Source organism: Bison bison, unplaced genomic scaffold (genome assembly GCF_000754665.1).
Source record: "Bison bison bison isolate TAMUID 2011002044 unplaced genomic scaffold, Bison_UMD1.0 scf7180017864373, whole genome shotgun sequence".
In the NCBI taxonomy this organism is placed as follows: domain Eukaryota; kingdom Metazoa; phylum Chordata; class Mammalia; order Artiodactyla; family Bovidae; genus Bison; species Bison bison.
In genome coordinates, this window is record NW_011494945.1 from 8,275,057 (window position 1) to 8,296,888 (window position 21,832).

A 21,832-nucleotide genomic window follows, 5' to 3' on the forward strand; every position below is an offset into this window, starting at 1 on the left:
TATGAGGGGTCTTCAAGGTAATTGCCTTAGGTAACACTTAGATTTTTAAATATCTCTAAGTATAGAAATTGGTATATTAATCCTCTGGTAATTGTCTTACTATTATAGCTATAGTCACATAAGTGTGAATTAACAAGATTTTGAATTCAGTAGTGAATTTAAAAATTAATGCTTTAAAAATTAATGAATTTTCATTCATTTTCAGTTATGGAACCTAAGGGCAACTTTTTATTTTAGTACTTCACTATATAAAGACCCTGAACTAAGAGACCTCAGAATACCTCTTTTTAAGCCATAAATTCTCTGACTCCTTTGAAATAAATTGCTCTATATTGTGTTCGTGTAAAACATCGCTGAGTGCTGAAATGATGAGGTCATGCCAGAATCTAAAATTTTAATGTTTGAGCATCAGGCTATCAATGAGACATGCTAGATAATTGGGAGAAAATCATGACATGGAAAAGCACTATAATTTAGAAATCTGGCTGACCATTACAGTTTTTCCCTGGTTCCCTGTATTTATTTGTGGACTAGATTTGTATTTTAGGATTAAGCCACAGTGTAAATAAGACAGTGCACATTACTACTTGTCATCTTAAAAAAAATATATAAAAAGAGTGTTTTATTTTATATGTACAGTGATAACCCTAGTATTTAAAAAATTTAATTCACCATATTATTATTTTTAACCTTTGTAGTGATTTTCATTTAATGGACCTATCCTTACACATCTGAGAGTTAGCCTGGGTCTTGTCTAAGCACCCTGAAACATCATCATGATGTCACTACTGGGCACCATTTTATTAAGCATTAGTGATTTATATTTCTAAATAACCAGTGGCACAGATGTACTTCTTACATAGCTGATGTATTTCCTTATGTTAACTTTGTTTTCCTAAAGGCATAAATATGTTGTTTACAAGGAAGAAATTTAGTTGTATAAATACGCTCAATTTATGCATGTAAATCTCCTTTTGTACCGTCTATATATTTTAATAAAGCAGCTGCTATTGGTTATTTGATGTTTTTCTTATCTGTTATATTAATTTTACTTATAAATTCCTATTGAAAAGTGAAACCTAAAAACATGCCTATGTCATATGAAATTTAAGTTTTTCTCTGTCATATTCATTTAAAGTAGCGATTACTGTGACCTTGTGTGTTTACAGACCAGGGTCACGTGGCTGAGGATGAAGAGGAAGGAATCAGCTGTTTATCTGCCCAGTACTTTGTAAACTCTGAACTCAGGAAGTCCCTTGAATAAAATCAATAGAAAGGCCAAATTAGAATACTGAATAACTCAAGTTGGAAAATACTTTTCTTTCCTCTCTCTGACTTTGGAGAAACAGCAACTTATGCTAGTGAAATTGGTGGGGAAAAAGTAGATTTAATTCATATGAATTCTAGAAAGTGGGTAAAGGGAATTACAAAAATTGAGATTGCTGAAGTGTACAATAAGATTGCCATAATCAGTATATTTCTACCTCTCATGGCCAACCATGGTTCAACTCTGTCCATTTCAGAGGGTGTATTTTTGTAGAAAACAGGCTTTAAAAAAAATAAGTTTCTTTAAATGCCAAGCATATGGAAGAAATGCTTCTCTTGCTCTTTTTTCTAGTCTTCAGGTTTCTGACATAGACAATTCAGAGAAGTATCTATTTTGCATAATGGCATTTGACCTTGGACTTCCCTGGTGGCTCAGACGGTAAAGCATCTGTCTACGGTGCGGGAGACCTGGGTTCAATCCCTGGGTCGGGAAGATCCCCTGGAGAAGGAAATGGCAATCCGCTCCAGTAGTCTTGCCTGCAAAATCCCATGGACAGAGGAGCCTGGTAGGCTGCAGTCCATGGGGTCTCAAAGAGTCGGACACGACTGAGCGACCTCACTGTCTCTTTCACTTCACTTTCACCCGCAAAAGACATTTCATTGCTTTTTGGCACCAAAAGGGTAAAGTTCAAGGTTTTAATGAGATAATAAATTTTAAAAGAACATAATATTTTGTCTTATTTCTAGTACACATCTCAAACATGTATTACTTTTATTTTATATGCAAGGAAGCAGATTCAGACTATAAATATAGTGTCTGTTTAATACTTGGCTATGTTAGCATCATATGATAAGAAAAAACTGGAAAAGTATTCTGAGAATTTTGAAACTGTGATTTTATAATAGCATTCTGACTTCTCTAAGTGATATGAAGATAGTTTCCTTTATCATTACAATATATGACACCTCCCTTAGGTTCTGTGCATATTTATTCTAGTCATGAAAATCTACACTTGAGTGGGTTATATGAAGAAAAGAATATTAATCCTGGGTGTCAAACCACAGAGGATGAAAACAATTAATTGAATGATTTCCACAAGTAAAATACTGATGACAAGACTCTTCTCCACCCGCCCTTTCTTCACGCAGTGGACCTGTACACGGTGCCCCTTTCTTTGTCTCTTACTATGCATTACTCAGTTCATTTCACCTCAGGCAGTCTTCAGAATGTATACACATCCTCTTTAATTGTTTTCCTTCAGTTTTTCGTTTTCCTTTTACCTGTTATTTCAGAAAAATTGTCATCCACCTTTTTGCCTTCTCTTTACTTTTTTCAAGAGGAAAAATAAACCAACAAAGTTTACTTGGAGTTGGAAGAACTAAAACTTGGTATATAAAAGGAAAATTATAATAGAAATGAAATAGGCATGGGAAAGAACCAGTGTATCTATCCTCATTCTCTTACTGAACCAAATTTCCCTGTAACTATCAGCATTTAAAGATCATTTTTAAATATTTCATATTTAGTTTTGTTTTTCTATTTGTTTAGTTGCAGGTATTGGAAGATTGTGGTTTTCTATCCAATTTTTTATTACAGGCATAAGGTATTTCTAATATTATGGACTAAATAAGCTTTTGTGGGTTGCCCTGGAAACCGAGCCATCATATATAAACTTATATTTTGGGAAAATGTAGTATGAGCTCCAAAAAATTTACTTATAGATAAAAAATTTTAAATGTATTACAGTTGTAATCTCATGCCTGCTATATTAAATTAATACTGAATTTGGATACCATAAGCAAAAGAAAATTTAAGAGCATCCAAAAGGATCCATGTGACTACTTTTCATTAATTATAGTGATATAACTTTGGTTTTAGCATTTCCATCATTTTCTTCTGAGTTGTAAATACCCAACGAAAAAATTCACTCTAAGCCCAAGTTGGCTTACAGGGCCTTAACCCAGAAGCAAATTTTATTTATTTAGCAATAGTGATTGGGAAGAGCCCTTTTCTGGCAGCTAATGACCTACTGGAGGACTTGTGTGCCCAAGGCAAAGCTGAAGGCCATTAGCCCAACTGGTCATTAACTGACAAATGCCTGACCCTGAGGTCATTTCTGATATCATAAATTGTGAAAATATTAAAGTGGGTTGTTGGAAAGTATAGTTGTGCCAAAGAACTTTCTTTTTAAGAATTTAGAAAATACATTGAGTTGTTTGCTGTTATTCATGTGGCTTAATTGTCTTTGTTCTTTGTTCAAGTCAGATATCAATAAACACTAAAACTATACTGTGTGTGTCTGTCTAATCTTTAGTTTTTGAAGGACAGTTTTCCTATTTAGAATATCAGATTAATTACTTTATTGCTAAGCAGCTACACTCTTGTGGATTACTTATGTTTTCATAATGTGTTAAGCTTTATAGCATTTATCTATTTTATATTCCTTAGTGATGTCATATAAAGCTACAAAGAGACGTGGAAATAGCCCTGATGTTGAAGTGTGTAGACCTACTTCCTATCTCTACCTTGTTTAAAAAACATAGTCATTTAACATTGGACAACTCATTTTATCTCTCAGAATTCCAGATGAAACCTTTTTCTCCAGATTGTTTATCTAATGTCTTAATACACCATTTTGGAAATGAAATTAGAAACTTCATAATGTAGAATATATAATAGTTATTAAAATTACTACCAGTTATTAAAATACTAACAGCTTATACTTTTGAGTATTTACTATGTAGTAGACACTGTTGTGATTTTTGTATATTAACCTATATAACCTCTCCCAAGACAAAGGAAAGAGCTAATTTCCTTGTGATAACAGTGCTAATAAGTGGTAGAGTTGCTGTCTAAATCCAGGCAATCCAGCTTTGAAATCCTCATGCTTAACTGAAGAAGAAAACAAACAAAGAAAGAACCACAATAGCTTTTTTGCCAGAAATTTTGCACTTAGAGATATTGGAATTTATAATATCTTAAACAATTAGTGGTTTTTAAATAAACATTTCAATAAAAATATCAATAAGGCTTTATAAAACATTTTAGAGAAACAACTACTAAGCAAAGGCAACTTGTTTTCTTAGTTTCCTCATCTATAAAAGCAGCATTATTTCCATCCCCTGCCTCCTTGCCAGTTCCAATATTCTGCAATTCTGAGTGTTGTGGGAAAAACTCAAAAGCTACAACATACAACCAGATTCTGAAAAAGACATTCAATATAAAGAAAAGCAATCAAGAAAACTTTGTAATAAAATCAGAGGTGTAGTAGAAAAATCAAAATGTTTTGTAACTATCAGAGATCTTGAGATTGGACATGCGTATTTCAGCAATCTAAAGTAATACCCCAAATTTATGCACTCATCTTTATGGCTGATTTGTGATGAGAAACTTATATTTTGTGACGAGAAGCTTCACTTTTTCAAGTAGTTTAAGCCATAAGGTGGTATACAAATGAAAACAGCAATTGAACAGAGTGGTAATTGTGCAAATTTATTTTGAAATAGTTAAGATTTATACAGTGAATTCACACATTAGAACAGTATTGATAATTCAACAAAAATTTTTGTTCATGTGCTAAGCATTCGAGATAGAGATATCAGTTTAAAAGTCAATTGTGTATCTTTATAAATTAGAGAATTTCTAACCCAAGGGTATTCATTATTTGATTCAAGGGAACAATGCAGCTAGTCTCAATTCTCACTACCTAATTTTTTTAAAAGGAGGGGAAAATGGATTGTCTTAATTTTCTAGAATGCAGTATTAGTAGGGCCCATTATTTTTAGAATTTCACTGAATCACAGGTTTTGAAGAACTGTGAAGGTATTTGGAAGAAATACAATTACAGTTTTAGACAAGATGCATGGGTTTTTAACACATATGAGCCATGCTTTTATTTCTGTGACTGCTTTTGAAGTGCAGACCTTGGGACGTCTCTAAATTACAAACATCTGCCTTTCATGTGGCCCAATTTGAACAGGAACTGATTATGCTGAAAGGTGAACTGTGTTACCCAATAGGACATGGTATCCCTGGAATTTACAAGATGTATATGTGAATCCCAGAAAAATGCTGAAGTTTTTAACTCGTTGGCCAAATGTGGTCTAAGCCAATTTGTTTTCATGAATCTAATGCAATTAAAGCTAATAGTCAACATCAGTAATATAAACCAACAAGATTGATATGTACCCTAACAGAATATACCCTACAGTACCCAAGAATGATTCTGTTTTATCCTGCCTCTGTTTATACTCAGTTGATTTACTTGTTTTTGGTATAAAGTGATAAATTAACACCTTTACAAATATATTTCAGAATAACAATGTTTAAACTGCATATGAAAAATTTGGGGATTTTGCAATTAACATGGCTAACCAAGGGGCTTCCCTGGTGGCTCAGTGGTAAAGAATCTTCCTGCCAGTGCAGGAGACATGGGTTCAATCCCTGATCCAGGAAGATCCCGTATGCTGCTGAGCTACTAAGCCTGTGTGCCACAGCTGTTGAACCTGTGCTGTAGTGCCCCAGAGCTGCAACTACTGAAGCCCGCGTGCCCTGGAGCCCATGCTGCACAAGAAAAGCCACTGCAATGAGAAATCTGTGCACCACAAGGACAAGTAGCCCCCACTCACTGCCACTAGAGAAAAGCCCATGCAGCGAAGAAAACCCAGCACAGCCCAAAATAAATAATTAATAATAAGTTAAAAAAATTTTAAAAGATGGCTAAGGTATGAGCTATACATGACATTATCAGCATGATATAATGGTTCAAACCACATATCAAAATATGAGTCATATATGACAAGCTATGAGCTATTCATGACATATCAGCATGATGTGAGATAATGGTTCAAACCACAGATCACATCCTGCTTATTGGTGGGTGGTGAAATCGATTTAGTAAGTAACTATTAACACCTTTTTTTTTTTATGAAATACAAAAGAAAATAGGAATAATTAAACCTTTGTTTTATAAAGCTTTTCATTCATTTTTATACATATGCATGTATACATGTACTGTGTCATGATGTAAAATACAGTTCTTACTCTGGGTTACCATTTAAAAATTTTGAAATCCAGTACTACCAGGCAGTGTCCTAGCCAGCAGCATCCTCAGTTGCATGAAATACTCTACTATGATTCTGGTGTTCTGAAGAGTCACACTGTGAACTTCTCAAAAGTGGAATTAACTTTTCAATAAAATCATACTTGGAAAACACCACTTAACATCACTGAGAGGGCCCTCAAATGAAGAAGCAGTGAAAGCAAAATGTAGGTTATTGGCCACATGGGGAAAAGTGTGCAGATCACTGAAATGGCAGACATTATTTTCTTCAGAGAAAGTCCAGTCATAACAAGGTATGTTGTTGTTGTTATTAGTCGCTCAGTCATGTCTGACTCTGCACCACATGGGCTGCAGCACACCAGGCTTCCCTGTCCTCACTATCTCCCGGAGTTTGCTCAAACTCATGTCCATTGAGTCGATGATGCTCTCCAACCATCTTATTCTCTATCATCCCCTTCTCTTCCTGCCCTCAGTCTTTCCTGGCATCAGAGTCTTTTCTAATGAATCGACTCTTCGCATTAGGTGGACAAAGTATTGGAGCTTCAGTTTCAGCATCAGTCCTTCCAATGAATATGCAAAAGCATCTCCTTTTTCTTTATTTCTTCTGAAAAGTTTGATCTTGATGTCAGCATTTTAAATTACCCGCCACTTTTTCAGGAACCTAATTATTTGGAAGGAAAGTTATGACCAACCTAGATAGCATATTCAAAAGCAGAGACATTACTTTGCCAACAAAGGTCCGTCTAGTCAAGGCTATGGTTTTTCCAGTGGTCATGTATGGATGTGAGAGTTGGACTGTGAAGAAAGCTGAGCGCCGAAGAATTGATGCTTTTGAACTGTGGTACTGGAGAAGACTCTTGAGAGTCCCTTGGACTGCAAGCAGATCAAACTAGTCCATCCTAGAGGAGACCAGTCCTGGGTGTTCATTGGAAGGACTGATGCTGAGGCTGAAACTCCAATACTTTGGCCACCTCATGAGAAGAGTTGACTCATTGGAAAAGACCCTGATGCTGGGAGGGATTGGAGGCAGGAGGAGAAGGGGACGACAGAGGATGAGATGGCTGGATGGCATCACCGACTCAATGCACATTAGTTTGGGTGAACTCCAGGAGTTGGTGATGGACAGGGAGGCCTGGCATGCTATGATTCATGGGGTTGCAAAGAGTCGGACACGACTGAGCCACTGATCTGAATTATTGTTTAAATAAATGATATTTGTCACTGCTCAGTGACAAACACAGCCAATCATACACCCTCATTCAAAAAGTAAGCAACTTTTGAATTACTTTTGTATTGCTAATAAAAGAAATCCACGTTTTTGGCTAATTGGCTATAACTTACTGCACAGGCCTCCCTGGTGGCTCAGACCGTAAGGAAACCTCCTGCAATGCAGGAGACCCGGGTTCAATCCCTGGGTCAGGAAGATCCCCTGGAGAAGGGGATGGCAACCCACTCCAGTATTGCTGCCTAGAAAATCCCATGGACAGAGGAGCCTGGTGGGCTACAGTGCATGGGGTCACAAAGAGTCGGACACAACTGAGTGACTAACACACATACAATTGCACATTGTAATTGACATTCCTTACAAATGTGCACAGTATAGGTGCACATTTAGGTATTTCTGATCCTGGGGCTTACTGTTGATACAGTTACCTCTTACCTAGATAAGCAAACTGAGCCCCTAAGAAGTGATGCACTGGCCCAAGGTCATGCAGCTCATCTGTGTATTATCCTTCTAGGTGATCAAAGACAAATAAATGGCCTTTTTCTCTGTATGGCCATCACTTCTCTCACTAATACAGTACCAGGTACATAGTAGGCTATCAACACATGTTTTTGAAATGAGTGCACTACCCAATGTAATATTAAATTTCAAACTTTATATGCAAGCCATTTTCCTGAACTTGTGGACTATTTGTTTTATCAGCTGTGATTTTTTACTTTTCTGTAGTTCACTGAATTTTCATGAACCCTTTTGACAAATGTTACCAGTAGTTAGAGTTTATAAACCAATGTATCAGCTGTTCTAAATTAAAAATTAAGATTATCAATTTGCTTAGTTTTTGCTGCACCTGTCCTACTGGTAGTGCCATTTCTCTCTCTGCTCTTCCCCCTTAGCCAGAAAGAACTTCCAGCTCACTTGAACAGATTGCCATCCCTCCCACAAATAAGCACGGCCTTACACATTTGGCAGCATTGAAAAGACTCCCTTCAAAAAGCCGAGTTAGAAGCTTCTTCCAGAACTCCTGTGAGTTAGTGGTGTGTTTGCTACAACAGACTTTTTATCATTGTCTTCATTAAACCTGGTCCTTGTCTGGTAGGAAGGAGTGGAGAGAACCGTTCTTTCATAGCCTTCATCAATGGCTTATTAAAGCCACTCATTTATACTAATCAGCATACAGATTAGGGCTCATCTGGGTGGTTTGTGCCCAGGTGGTGAGTGAGCAGATTCACCCTATATTTGGCCACTGCTGCTGCTCCCCATGTTCTTCAGAGATTGCTTCTCCACTGAAGCTGCCAGCCTGGAAGCTCTGGCCAGGTACTGAGGACTGAATCCACCTGGAACCAGATAGTTTGCTTACACCCAGTTTGTAAATGATGAAGTGCTTTACAAATGTTAGATATTACTGGCCTCTATGGGAGAGCGCTCATCCTTTACCAGTCCTCCTGTACTTTACCTTGGTGATATAAGTAAATCTTTCATCTTTAAAAGCATCTCTCAAATACTTTGTGCTCCATTTGAATGTAGAGGAATAGAAGTGTGAAGCTAGTGGCTCTGATTACTGTTAGCAGGCTATTTGGCATCCTTTACCTATAAAAGTATTTTTCTGTAAAATGTTTTCACTGAAAATATAATTTCTGTGGCTTAAAAAAAAATTCTTGACAATATCCCTTCAAATGCCAAAGCTCTTTGAAAAGGACGTATTTGCACCAAGTCCATCTTTTGTTCCTCCCAAGAATTAATTCTCCCTCAAGGGTGTTTTACCTTTGCTACTGCTTCATGCTTTGCTATTTGTTCCTAGGGGCTGGGGGAGGAATGCAATAAATTTGTGCATAATTAATGCCATGAGCACGGCAGATGCATGCACACACATGACTGTTTCCTTTGCTAGCAGCTGTTAAGAGTACTAAAGGCTGAGGGGCTGTGTGTTCTTTTGCTTCCCAGATAGCATGATGGATCATACATTGTCCTGTCATTCCAAACTGTAGTAAAAAAAAAATCATTAAAATAACCTTCCAGTGCAAGTTTTTGAAAGGTATAAAATCTTTATAAATTAAAAAGATTATAAATAGATTATAAGACTATTATAAATAGTCTCCACAGTTTTAATATACCAGGCAGATTAAGTACATAGCGACCTTTTTAAAGTGAATTAAAATACAATTATACCACCTTCTTATATAAACTCAGATAGCTTATGATGGCTTAAGTTTCAGTTGAGCCACATCAGTTTAGAATTAACATTTTTCCAAAGATGTGGTTGCATTTTACTTTAAATTTAGAATAGGCACTCCTTTGCTGAAACCAAAGTGGTCTGGTTTACTAGTGAAACATCTACAACTCTGTTGAGTCTGTTCCATCTGTCAAATGCTAACTGACAGTACTCCTGAATCACATTTATTGAGAAGGGCACAAGTTGTCTGCACAGAATGCTTATTACCAGTTCCTGATCTTATTTTTGCGAATCCAGGGACTTTCTGTTGCTATATTCCATAAATCAATGTGTGGACACAGCTTAGCTTGAAGCCTTTCTGAGGCTAAAGCAGGGTGTGCTTCCTCCTGTCCCTCTGCCTTAGAAGTAGGTTTTCTGTTGTATCTGTTTATAAAGGTAAGATATATAAAGGGGGGAGAATATGTAATACATTATATAGTAAGTGATTATAAATTTAAGCAAATTAGAAAAGTTGAAAAAAATTTAATTAAAAACATCTAGACTCTTACCACTTACAGATTACATTATTATTATTATTATTTTGTTGTATCAGACTTTTCTCAGCATACATAAACATTGATTGAGCTGATTTTTTTAAAAAGAATACCTGTCATGTTATTCTATTTTGTAACCAGCTTTTCTTTTTCTTTTCCTTAAGAATATGTTACCGACATCTTTGTAGAGCAGTGAGTGAGGATGCCACCTCCTACTTCTCTCAATTTCTAATTTTTAAGATGACAATTTTATTATAGCTTAGGGCATAATAATCACAACACTTTAGTTTTTCAGTTGAAAAAATTGTTGAATTGTGGTTATCCTTGCCAAAAGATAAAGAATGAAGCAATGACATATTCCCCTGCAACTGGTAAAATTTGTCCCGTGAATTAACCATTTAACAAAGCCATTCCAAAGATCACTTATATCGGATCTGTAATTGTGCTAAGGTTCAGCTGCATCTAAAAAATACCTAATCTTTAATCTTCGGTGAGAGAATAGTGATTAAAATGGGAAAAGATCAACATTTTGCTTGAGAACAGCAATTTGATGTCCACTTCATTTCTTATGCAGCCTTCTCCCTGGTAGCCAAAAACAAGGTGGCAGGAGAAACCAGCTCATAACACTGACATGGGGAATGGTTACGACTTCTGGCTCACTGAGATCTAAGGCGTTACTTAGAAGATTGGAGATAGTGTATGACATTGCCGCAGAGTCAGACTTAAACACATGACACAATCCATTTTTGTGCAAAAAGCAGTTTTGCATCTGCCTGTACAGGTAAGCTATTCTGCTGTTCTCACAACCTCTAGAAATGTAGAAATGAAGAAACATGTTTCCTGTTTGATTACTCTGTAGGCAGTAATAAACTCTCTAAAGTTTATTATAAAATAAACTTTATATTATTGATAATGACAGTCATATAATCTGAAATAGTGATTCAAAAAACTGTAAGTCAGTGTTAGAGACCTCTGATTTTGGTTAAAATAGTCTTTTCATGTGTTCAGTTGTTGAATTAAAACCCACTTTCTTCCCAAATATCTGGACACACTTTAATCTTGGTTTCCATGCTGTGCCTTTCATCTGTCTAACTTATATTGTACACTCCCTGAGACTATGTTCCAGATTCCCTTCTAAGTGCTCTACATACTTACTCATTAGAGAAGGAAGGAAGCAATATGGTCAATTATGCCGTTATTGTTTGTTGCAACTTTGCACTTAAACCTGTTATTGTTCTGAATTCAATATATATGAGTTATTTCCAAGTATTAGAGCCCTTCAAGACCAGAATTTAGCAGTGTGACCTTTAATTGACCCAACTAGGACTTCTTTGCCAGTTGGTGGAGTGGGCTGCCAGTCATTATAGTTTAAGAAATGGAAATGACTTAAAGTGGTTTAAAAAATAGAAATAGTTTCATTATAATTTCAGATATTGGAACCAAGAGGGATTGTGTACAAAAAGTTTCACAAAGAAAGTGATCATTAAAGTTTAGTTGGAGGGAAAGGTCCATGTGAAGAGAACAAATTAAAAATAATATCATGAGCAAAGATGTCTCATCAGTTTACAAAAAAAGCAGTTTTCAAATTAATTTCTTCATTATAAATACTAAGATTTGCATTTCTAAACTCAGGATTTTATTTATTTATTTATTTATTTTTTAACTCAGGATTTTAGAACTGGAAGAAACTTCAAGGAATTATGCTTTGCAACTGCCGCCCCCCCCCCCCATTTAATAGTTGAGGAAAACCAAGATTCAGAGAAATAATTGATTTGCCCCAAATCTCACAATGAAATTGGTAGTTAACGCCTTGCAGTAAAATTTAGATCTTCTCCCTTGTAGTGTTTTGCTTTATTTCATTACAGCTCTCTAATCTGTTGGGCTTCTGAGGGTGGCTAACTTCGGGGGTCTTTTTAGCCTATCTTTTTCTAATAGAAAGTATTTGCTTGCCCCGCCTATCCTCCTCTGCCCAAGGGCTTGGAACAGTAGTCCTTGAATCCTTCTCAGGGTCACTTCTATCTAAAGCACCGAAGTGTGGCAGTTAGGCTATAGGTTCTTCTCTGGCTATCATTATCCTTGCTACTGTAAATTTTAGATAGGTTGCCTAAACAAATCATTCCTCAAGAATCTGAGGCAGGAATTGGGGATGGAGGGGAGAGCTCATTAAGCAAGTGCCTTTTTAAAAAATTATTTACTTACTTACTGCTGTGCTATGTCTTTGCTGCTGCATGGTCAGTGGCTTCTCGTTGCAGAGCATGGGCTTCAGTAGTTGTGGTGCCTGGGCTCAGTAATTGCGGCTCCTGGGTTAGAGCACAGGCTCAATAGTTGTGGCACGTGGGCTTAGTTGCTGCATGGCATTTGGGATCTTCCCAGATCAGGGATTGAACCCATGTCTCCTGTATTGGCAGGTGGATTCTTTACCACTGAGCCACCAGAGAAGCCCCCGGTGCCTTCTTATATTTAAGTACAGTAAATATCTAAACAGGTGAATGCCTATAGTAGTAAGCCATGTAATGAACAAAAAAGATCGGATCATTAAATGTTCTTATTAACATATATACGGGCTGATAGCCCTATCATCTTCCTAGAAATATTTGTGGTTCTAAAGGAGAATGGTACACATCTTTTTGGGGTATAATTTTAAAAGTAAACATTTAAAACAGTGGAAAGATACTTAAGTGTGTGCTGGATAAGTCACTTTTGTCTGGGACACAAGCAGCTCCCTTAGGCTATTCTGCTTTTTATACTCTCCTACCTTCCTGGACTTGTTAACCAAAGCGAGTCCAAAGTTTTTTCTTTGATGGCTGTTGTTGGCAATGGAGGTATTATATTCTGCTTAAGCAAGGATGGTCATTTGGAAGTACAGGTCACTTATAAATTATAAATTTGTAAATACAGGTATATTTGCTAATTGCATTAACAGAAAAAGAATCAGAAAATAAAATGTTTTTGTTGCTTCTTCCTGGTCTGGAATTTCAGAAAGTAAGGGAACACAATTCTGGTTATCCAAAACCCAAGTCCACTGTTAAAATTAGTGTCGGAGTTTCTTTTTGTAAATCCCTCTTCACTTTACCAGTGCTGATCTCAGACCTCAAACTGTTTCAAAACCATAACATTCTTAGTGACTGATTGATCTGTATTATGTGTCCAGCCATCAGAGGGACCTTGGGATGTTGCTTGTGTAAACTGTAATCCAATCTGATGCTGTGCATTTAGTTACAGTCTTTCATAGACCTATTGGCGATACTCTATCCTCCTGGATTTGAGAGCAGAGCTTATCTGATACCTTCAGGGGGAAAAAAAATCCATTCATTTTTCTCTTTTCCCCACTTAAATAACTCAACACATCTGGTAACACTGTAGGATCATTGTCCTTGTAGTTCCTCTGCAGCTTATATTGCTACAATATTTCTTAAGTATTTGGTTACCTAAAGGGCAATGCGATTGAAAAAAAAAAAAGACTTTGTATAGGTCTTACAAATTAACCCATCTGCAGAGCTAGAAAAAAAATATCCCTTTAATCAGCAAAATTTCCATATCAGCAGCCTTGTGTGTGTTATGCAGGATGAATGTAAATATAAATTTGGAGATAAATGCTTATGTGTTAAAATTTTAAAGCATACCTTTCTACAAATTAATGTCATTTACCTCTAAGAAAATGTTTATTAAATCCAAGGTACCTGAGGTTGAAGTAACTTGTTGTTTGAGTCTGTATCCTTTGGCTTAATAATGTCTTCAATTACAAGAATGATAAAAGCTGAAACAAAATCCTTTAATTCAATCAGAACTAAGCTAAATTTTAGGAAGCCAAGAGTGGGAATTTGATATAAGACTGCATAACATAGAGAGCTAAATATACAAGATAATAAGACTTGGTAAGAAACAGATAGGGTTTCCTTGAGAATTGTTGTTTGAAATGACTGCATTGAACATTATAATAAATACCACTATTTTATCCTCTTGAATTATGGTTTATGCAAACAACTCTAAATTGTACAGTAGTTCCAAGGAGACCATTTCTGTTTTCTGCTTGTTTTTCATTCTGGAACAAGTTCAAAGCTTTTGATTTTGTTTGATTTTTTAAATAGTCTAAGCCTTGAAAATAATACAGGTTAGATGAATACAATTTTACTATTACAGTTCTATTAAAATTTTCAGTGTTGTAGTACATTTGACCCAAAGGCCCTATACCAAATATATCCACAGCACATTTTTAGTGCAACAGAATGAACACATTAGAAAGGTTAACTGTTCTTTTGCTTTTGCTTTTCTTTCTGTGTTAAGTATGAAAATTGGCATTGTGATGGCTCCCAGAATGGCGATATTGAAAAAGTATCCACCTGACAGAAACAAACATTCAGAAAATAAATTGGGTTCAGATTTTATTGATTATCTGAAATTTAAACTTATATTCAATATGACTGTTACTGGTTTTTCACATATTAGTTAAATGCTATGCTTGTAAGATTTTTTTTTTTGTTTGAATTGTGACTGGAAAAATTGGATCACAGCTCTAATATCCAGGTGGACAATGCCATTTGCCAGGATTTTTGTGCATAATCCCCCCTTTTTTTTCTATCAAACACAATACTCCCTTGCAACTGAGCCTCCTGAGGCAGTCTGAGGTAAAAATGGGGATACATTTTTTAAATTCTTCTGATTTTTTTCTTGTTTTCTTGTATTTTAGGTTGTGGAACTTTTAGCAAGTGCTCTTATGGATTTGGTACAAGGAGTATACTATGAAAATTCTACTTTAGCAAAGGTAAGGATTTGGTACTCATTATAAAATGTTAGATTAAAAACCCTCATGGCAGAACTAGAATTGAGCGAAAATGTCATTCTTGTTTTGTGTTTAGATTAGTGTTTTGGCTACAAATTCATGGCCATACGCTTAGTACATAGCAGATTTAGCCAATTAAAACAACCTCTTATCCTCTGGCTGGATTCACAGTCTGCTCCGTCTGCAGCAGCCCAGTAGACACCAGGATGCTTCTGGCTGGCAGGTAGCACTGTCAATAAGGCAGACAGGCTGGAGAAGCAGCTCATGGTGAGGTGCTGGACCCAGGCTTTCCTCGGAAGAAGAGGCTTTCCGTGTCCCAAAAGTGTGGATGTGATCCCAAGAAGGTGACCTGTTGGGGGCATAAGGGAGGAATGTCTTTTATATCCAAGATCTAGAATTTACTGCACTATTAGATTCTCTATGATAAGATGTAGAGTGATTGCACAGTTGGATTATTTTGATTAATTTTATAGATCTAGAATTAAGGTTTTTTGACTCATTTAGCAGGACATCTCAAAAAGGGTTATGTTTTATTTCCTTAAAATGCAGTTATTTCATTTCAGCAGGATATTGAATATGAAGCAATTGCTTCATTGACCACCACCATCATTTAACATGTTATATGCTATTATAAGGGACTCCTTTATTAGTGTTTCATTATTCTAACTTCTTTAGCTTTCTGCATTAGCAAGATTCCACTCACTAAAATTAGGAAAAATATGCATGTATGCACATCTTAAGCTTTTTGACATTTCCATTTGAAAAAAAAGAAAGATAAATTTTACTGGAAGTGAAACATAGGGCATGAGCAACCTGGATATGAAATTTTAAATTTAAAAGTATAACCCAGGGATTCTGGATGGCTCAGAGAGTGGTTAGTGAAATATGAAGAACGGTACCTTGAACATCTGCTAACATTTGGTTCAGGGAACACAGTTCCTGGCAGGCATATCTTAACTTCATCTACGTAGCATAGTGCTGTGTGGTGACTGGCAGGATATATGACCACAGTAGACCCCATTGGCTGTGTTTTTCAAAAGCATACCATGGTTCTCTGCCACGGCTGAGGGTAAATAGCAGTTTGTAAATGGAGGACCTGGTCTAGTTCCACTCATAAAAAGACACCTCACATAAAGTATGAGGAAGATGATGGTAGGTAAGCACATAATGGGCATCCCTGGTGGCTCAGTGGTAAAGCATCCACCTGCCAATGCAGGAGACCTGGGATTGAGCCCTGGGTTGGGAAGATCCCCTGGAGAAGGAAATAGCAGCCCACTCTAGCAATCTTGCTTGGGAAATCCCATGGACAGAGGACCCTGGCAGGCTTCAATCCACAGGGTCGAACAGTGTCCAACACAAGTTAGCAACTAAACAACAACAAGCACATAACACTATGGTAAGTAATTCATGAGTGTCTTCCTTGAAGTCTTCACAGTAATCCTGCTAGCAGAGACTACTGCTCTGCCCATTTTACATCTGTGAAAACTGAGGCTTAGAAAAGATTAATGTACCCATAGTCATACAACTTGCCAGTTGAGATTTGAACTTAAGAACTCAGCTCTTAACCTCTCATCCTGTACCTTAATGAAACCTGATCTGCAAGCATGCCTCTGCCATACCTGAGATCCCACCATATATGATGATTGCAGTGACCTCTTCTGGCAGTTTTGGAGAAGGAAATGGCAACCGACTCCATTATTCTTGCCTGGAAAATTCCATAGACAGAGGAGCCTGGCGGGCTGCAGTCCATGGGGTCACAAAGAGTCAGACATGACTAAGTGCGCATGCATGCTTCTGGCAGCATTGTTTTTCCCCTGGGATATTTCTTAGGTGTTTATTGGGATTCCCTGGTGGCTCAGATGGTAAAGCGTCTGCCTGCCTAGATAATTCCATGGATGGAGGTGTTATTAGGTTGGTGCAAAACTATTTATGGTTTTTGCATTGTCAAAATTTGCTGTTTGTTATTGAATACGTTCTTAAATAAATGTGATTATGTTATATATTGGGCTTCCCTAGTGGCTCAGCTGGTAAAGAATCCGCCTGTAATGCAGGAGACCTGGGTTCGATTCCTGGGTTTGGAAAAACCCCTGGAGTAGGGAACGGCTACCCACTCCAGTATTCTGGCCTAGAGAATTCCATGGGCTGTATAGTCCATGGGGTCACAAAGAGTCAGACACGACTGAGCAACTTTCACTCACTCACTCATGTTATACATCATTTTAATGCACATTTCTTGCTTTATATTTTTTGCTAATGACTTATTACTTGCTACTTATTTTATATTTATTTTAGACTGTGGAAATGATGTTAGACAAAAAGCAAATTCTAGCAGTTTTCTTATTTGAATTCCAAATGGCTTGGTTGTAAAGCAGCAGAGATCATTTGCAGCTTCCTTGGTGGCTTAGAGGGTAAAGCATCTGCCTGCAATGCAGGAGACCTGGGTTCAATCCCTGAGTCGGGAAGATCCCCTGGAGAAGGAAATGGCAACCCACTCCAGTACTGTTGCCTGGAAAATCCCATGGACAGAGGAGCCTGGGAGGCTGCAGTCCATGGGGTTGCGAAGAGTTGGACATGACTGAGTGACTTCACTTCACTTCAGCACATTTGGTCCAGGAACTGCTAATGAACATACAGTGCACTGGAGGTTCAAGAAGTTTTGCAAAGGAGACAAGAGCTTTGAAGATGAGGAGCGCAGTAGCCAGCCTTTGGAAGTTGACAACAACCAACTGAGAGCGATCATTGAAGCTGATTCTCTTACAACTACACGAGAAGTAGCCAAAGAACTCTACGTACGCCATTCTATGATCATTCGGCATTTGAAGCAAATTGGAAAAGTGAAAAAGCTCTGTAAGTGGGTAGCTCATGAACTGACTGCAAATCAAAAAAGTTGTTCTTTTGAAGTGTCATATTTTCTTATTTTACACAACAACAACGAACCATTTCTTGATCGGATTGTGATGTGCAAAGAAAAGTGGATTTTATATGACAACCAGTAACGACCAGCTCAGTGGTTGGACCGAGAAGAAGCTCCAAAGCACCTCCCAAAGCCAAACTTGCATCAAAAAAAGTTCATGGTCACTATTTGATGGTCTGCTGCCTGTCTGATCCACTATAGCTATCTGAATCTTGGAGACACCATTACATCTGAGAAGTATGCTCAGCAAATCGATGAGATGCACAAAAAACTGCAATGCGTGCAACTGGCATTGGTCAACAGAATCAGCCTAGTTCTCCACGACAGCGCCTGACCGCATATCACACATTCAACACTTCAAAAGTTGAACAAATTGGACCACAAAGTTTTGCCTCATCCGCCACATTCACCTGCCCTCTTGCCAACCAACTACCACTTCTTTGTGTGTCTCGACAACTTTTTGCAGGGAAAACGCTTCCACAACCAGAAAGCAGAAATTGCTTTCCAAGAGTTCATCGAATCCCAAAGCACAGATTTTTATGCTACAGGAACAAACTTGTTTCTTGTTGGCAAAATTGTGTTGATTGTAATGGTTCCTATTTTGATTAATAAAGCTGTGTTTGAACCTAGTTATAATGACTCAAAATTCATGGCCCGAAACTGCAATTACACTTGCACCAACCTAATAGTTCCATATAAGATATTAATGTTTTGTTGTTAAATATCTGTTAAGTTTTAAGTGAAAATGTTATTGTTGATTTTAAGGTTCTTGACTTATTTACTCTTACCATTTGTCCATTATAGTTGCTACAGTTTATTAATAACTTTGTGAACATCTGTTAAATACTTTCTGTATTTCAGGCAGAACTACTAGCAACAACAATAATAAATGCTTAGCACTTCACAGTTTGCTTATGCTTTCTTTCTACATAATCACCTATGAAAACGGTATCATTTCTTGGTATACCCATTTTATAGAGGAAAAAGCCTAAAATTCAGAGATGACAAATGCCAGGAAAACATAGTGTCTGGAAATGGTTAACACATGTTTGACAGTGACATGATCCGAACCCAGGTTTTTTTGACTCCAAGTCCCGTATAATCTTTCTTCCTGGGAAAGAGAAGAGAGGTAGCAACAAAGTCTTCGATGAACCACCTGTTAGTAGGCACCAGTTGCTGACTTTGATTATCTAGTAAATTTTACTCAGAAGACTCTAGCAATGCTTTGTCATCTGTCCTCTTTCCCTGCTACCTTCCCAGACACTTCAGTATTTTTTTAAGCAGTTACATTTCTGAATATAGCCAAACCATTTAAAGAGCTGTTCTTTTTTTATAACGGAAACAAAAATGCATAGTTGAACTGAAGCAGAAGTCCTTCTTGATGCCTCCATTTGCTCTCTAGGACCAATTTAGGTTAACCACATTTCCCTTCCTAACCAGAAAAATTCTGGGTTTTTTACCCTCCTTCTGAGTGTGCTTTCCATTGTAGTGGCTCTTCAGAATTTGGTTTTTCTAACTTGGCCCAGGAGTCACTTCAGAGGCAGAGAGAGCACTGCCCCACATGGAGTGCCTTCAAGGTTTTCATGTTCTGACACGATTGGGAAGCAGCCACAAGTGGAGGTCATGTGGAAAGTGAGTTGCACAACCTCCTCTCCTGGGGCCAATTCGTACACAAAAGAATTGCTTTGTGATTTAAAATGAGCTGCAAACCATTTCATCTCTCCAGGGATAAGAGGATACAATAGTGGTCTGTTTTCTCCCTCCTTAGTGCTCCTTTCTTAGTGCAGTGATGAAGAAGCCGGGTAGTATAAAAATAGCTTTCTATGGAGTAGTATCTCTGACTAGAGTAGATGCATTAAAACAAATGGAGGGGAGTTGTAACTAAATATGTTAAAAATCACCTTCTCTGGAAGTTTGTAGAGTAATTACCTAATCCTCCTTAAAACTATGAAAATTTATGTGACTTATGTTAGTAATGCTTAACAGATTGTATGTAAATTGGGATTCAGTGTTATTTAGAAAATTCATCCTTGTGCTATCCTTTGCAAATAACATTTTTATTTTTGTATTTTTGCTAGTTTGTGAGCCATTTCTTCCTTGCAATAAAAATTAGTCATTGTGCTTTTTTTAGTGTTTATATCTTCCTTCCATTTACCTGTTTTTTCTTTTCTTGTTAACTAATTAAACAAAGAAGCACATCAGATTTAAAAATACACTTTAAATGGTCATTTGCCATGCTAAAAGTTCCCTCGTTAACATTCTATTCATATTATTCACTGTGCATACTAAATATTTTATAGATTAGCTAAAGTTGCTTTGAATCCATAGGCCATTATATCTAAAATCTTTTTAACACAATTATGTTATTATTATAACTTAGTTTCTAATTAGAAAAGTAAATACGTGTTCATTAACTAAAAATTGACAGCACAGGAAAAGGTCGAAGAAAATAAAAATTATTTTATATAAGCCACCCCCCAGAAATGAATCATGATTACATTCTAGTGTATTTCCTTCTAGCTTTCATTCTGTATTCCTCCCATTTTTTTTAATTTCTCCCATTTTTGAGTTATTATTGTATATATAATTTTTTCATTCTGATTTACTCCCCAGGATAGTCATTTTTGTTACTAAAAGTCTTCAAAATATCTAATGGCTATTTAATATTTCTTCATTACTTTCATTCATATACTGTACTATAATTTACTGAACCATTCCACAGTTTTTGGACACTTACTTTGTTTCCTTTCCTTTTTTTTTTTTTACTAATGTAAACGATATTATGATGAACATTTTAGCGTATATAACTTTGCTGTATTTCATACTGTTTGCTAAAAAAGTTCTGAATGAAAGTCACATTCTTGAATCAAAAAGTAAGAATATTTTTAATATATCCCTATGCAAAAAAGGACTACTGTCCTTAAAAAAAACCTGCTTGTAAGGTTAGCCCTTGGCTAGCATCTGGAAACTTGGATTTTAGAAATGTTTCCCCCATTCTCTAACTGATAAGGGCAGTTCACTGTACCTAAACAGTCTCTGCCAACAGTATGGTTTATGTTGATCACCTACTTTCCTTCTGAGAGTCTAGAGTTTTGGTACATGTTAGGCAGAGGATACCTACATTGCCAGCTCCAACCAAAACCCTGAGGACTGAGTCACCAGTGAATATACCTGCTAGACAGCATTTCACGTGTGTGTTCATATGTGTTAATTCTTGGAGTAATTAATCACATCTTTTGTGACTCTACCAGAAGAGGAAGAATTCTTAACACCTTATACCTGGTTTCCTCCAGTCTTCATCTCATGCACCTTTTTCCTTTGCTGGTTTTACTTTGTATCCTTTTGGTGTAATAAACCATACCTGTGAGTTCAACTATATGCTGAGTCCTGTGTATCCTCCTAACAAATCATCAAACTTGGGAGTGATCTTAGGAACCCCAACACTGACTTTTTCTGATTTTTTATTGTTTATTTCCCATCCACTCCTGCTCCCTCCTTAGGAATCTAATCAAGGTCCTCTGCAAGGCATGTGTCTTCAATTTCTATTGCTGTTGAAATGGGGAACAGCAGACTTCTTCCCTATTTTCAGAGGTTTAGTCACTAAATCATGTCCAACTCTTTTGGGACCCCATGGACTGTAGCTTGCCAGGCTCCTCTGTCCATGGGATTTCCCAGACGAGAATACTGGAGTGGGTCACCAGTTCCTTCTCCAGGGGATCTTCCCAACCCAGGGATCAAACTTGCGTCTCCTGAGTTGCAGGCGGATTCTTTACCATTGAGCCACTAGGGAAGCCGAGAGAGGGTTTTAAAGCGAATCAAATTCTCAACTGATTTTAACACTATCGCTGAAATAGTAAAGATCCATTCTTTTTTTTTTTTTC

General features: G+C 36.9%; 1 protein-coding gene across 1 annotated transcript in view; it reads left to right on the forward strand.

Moving 5' to 3' along the window:
• PDSS2 (prenyl (decaprenyl) diphosphate synthase, subunit 2) overlaps positions 1-21,832 on the forward strand; it is a 268,981-nt gene that overhangs the window by 172,549 nt on the left and 74,600 nt on the right. Inside the window, exon 4 of the mRNA XM_010856657.1 lies at positions 14,945-15,019. Within this exon, the coding sequence (XP_010854959.1) occupies positions 14,945-15,019 (75 nt within the window). The remainder of the gene's footprint in view (positions 1-14,944; positions 15,020-21,832) is intronic.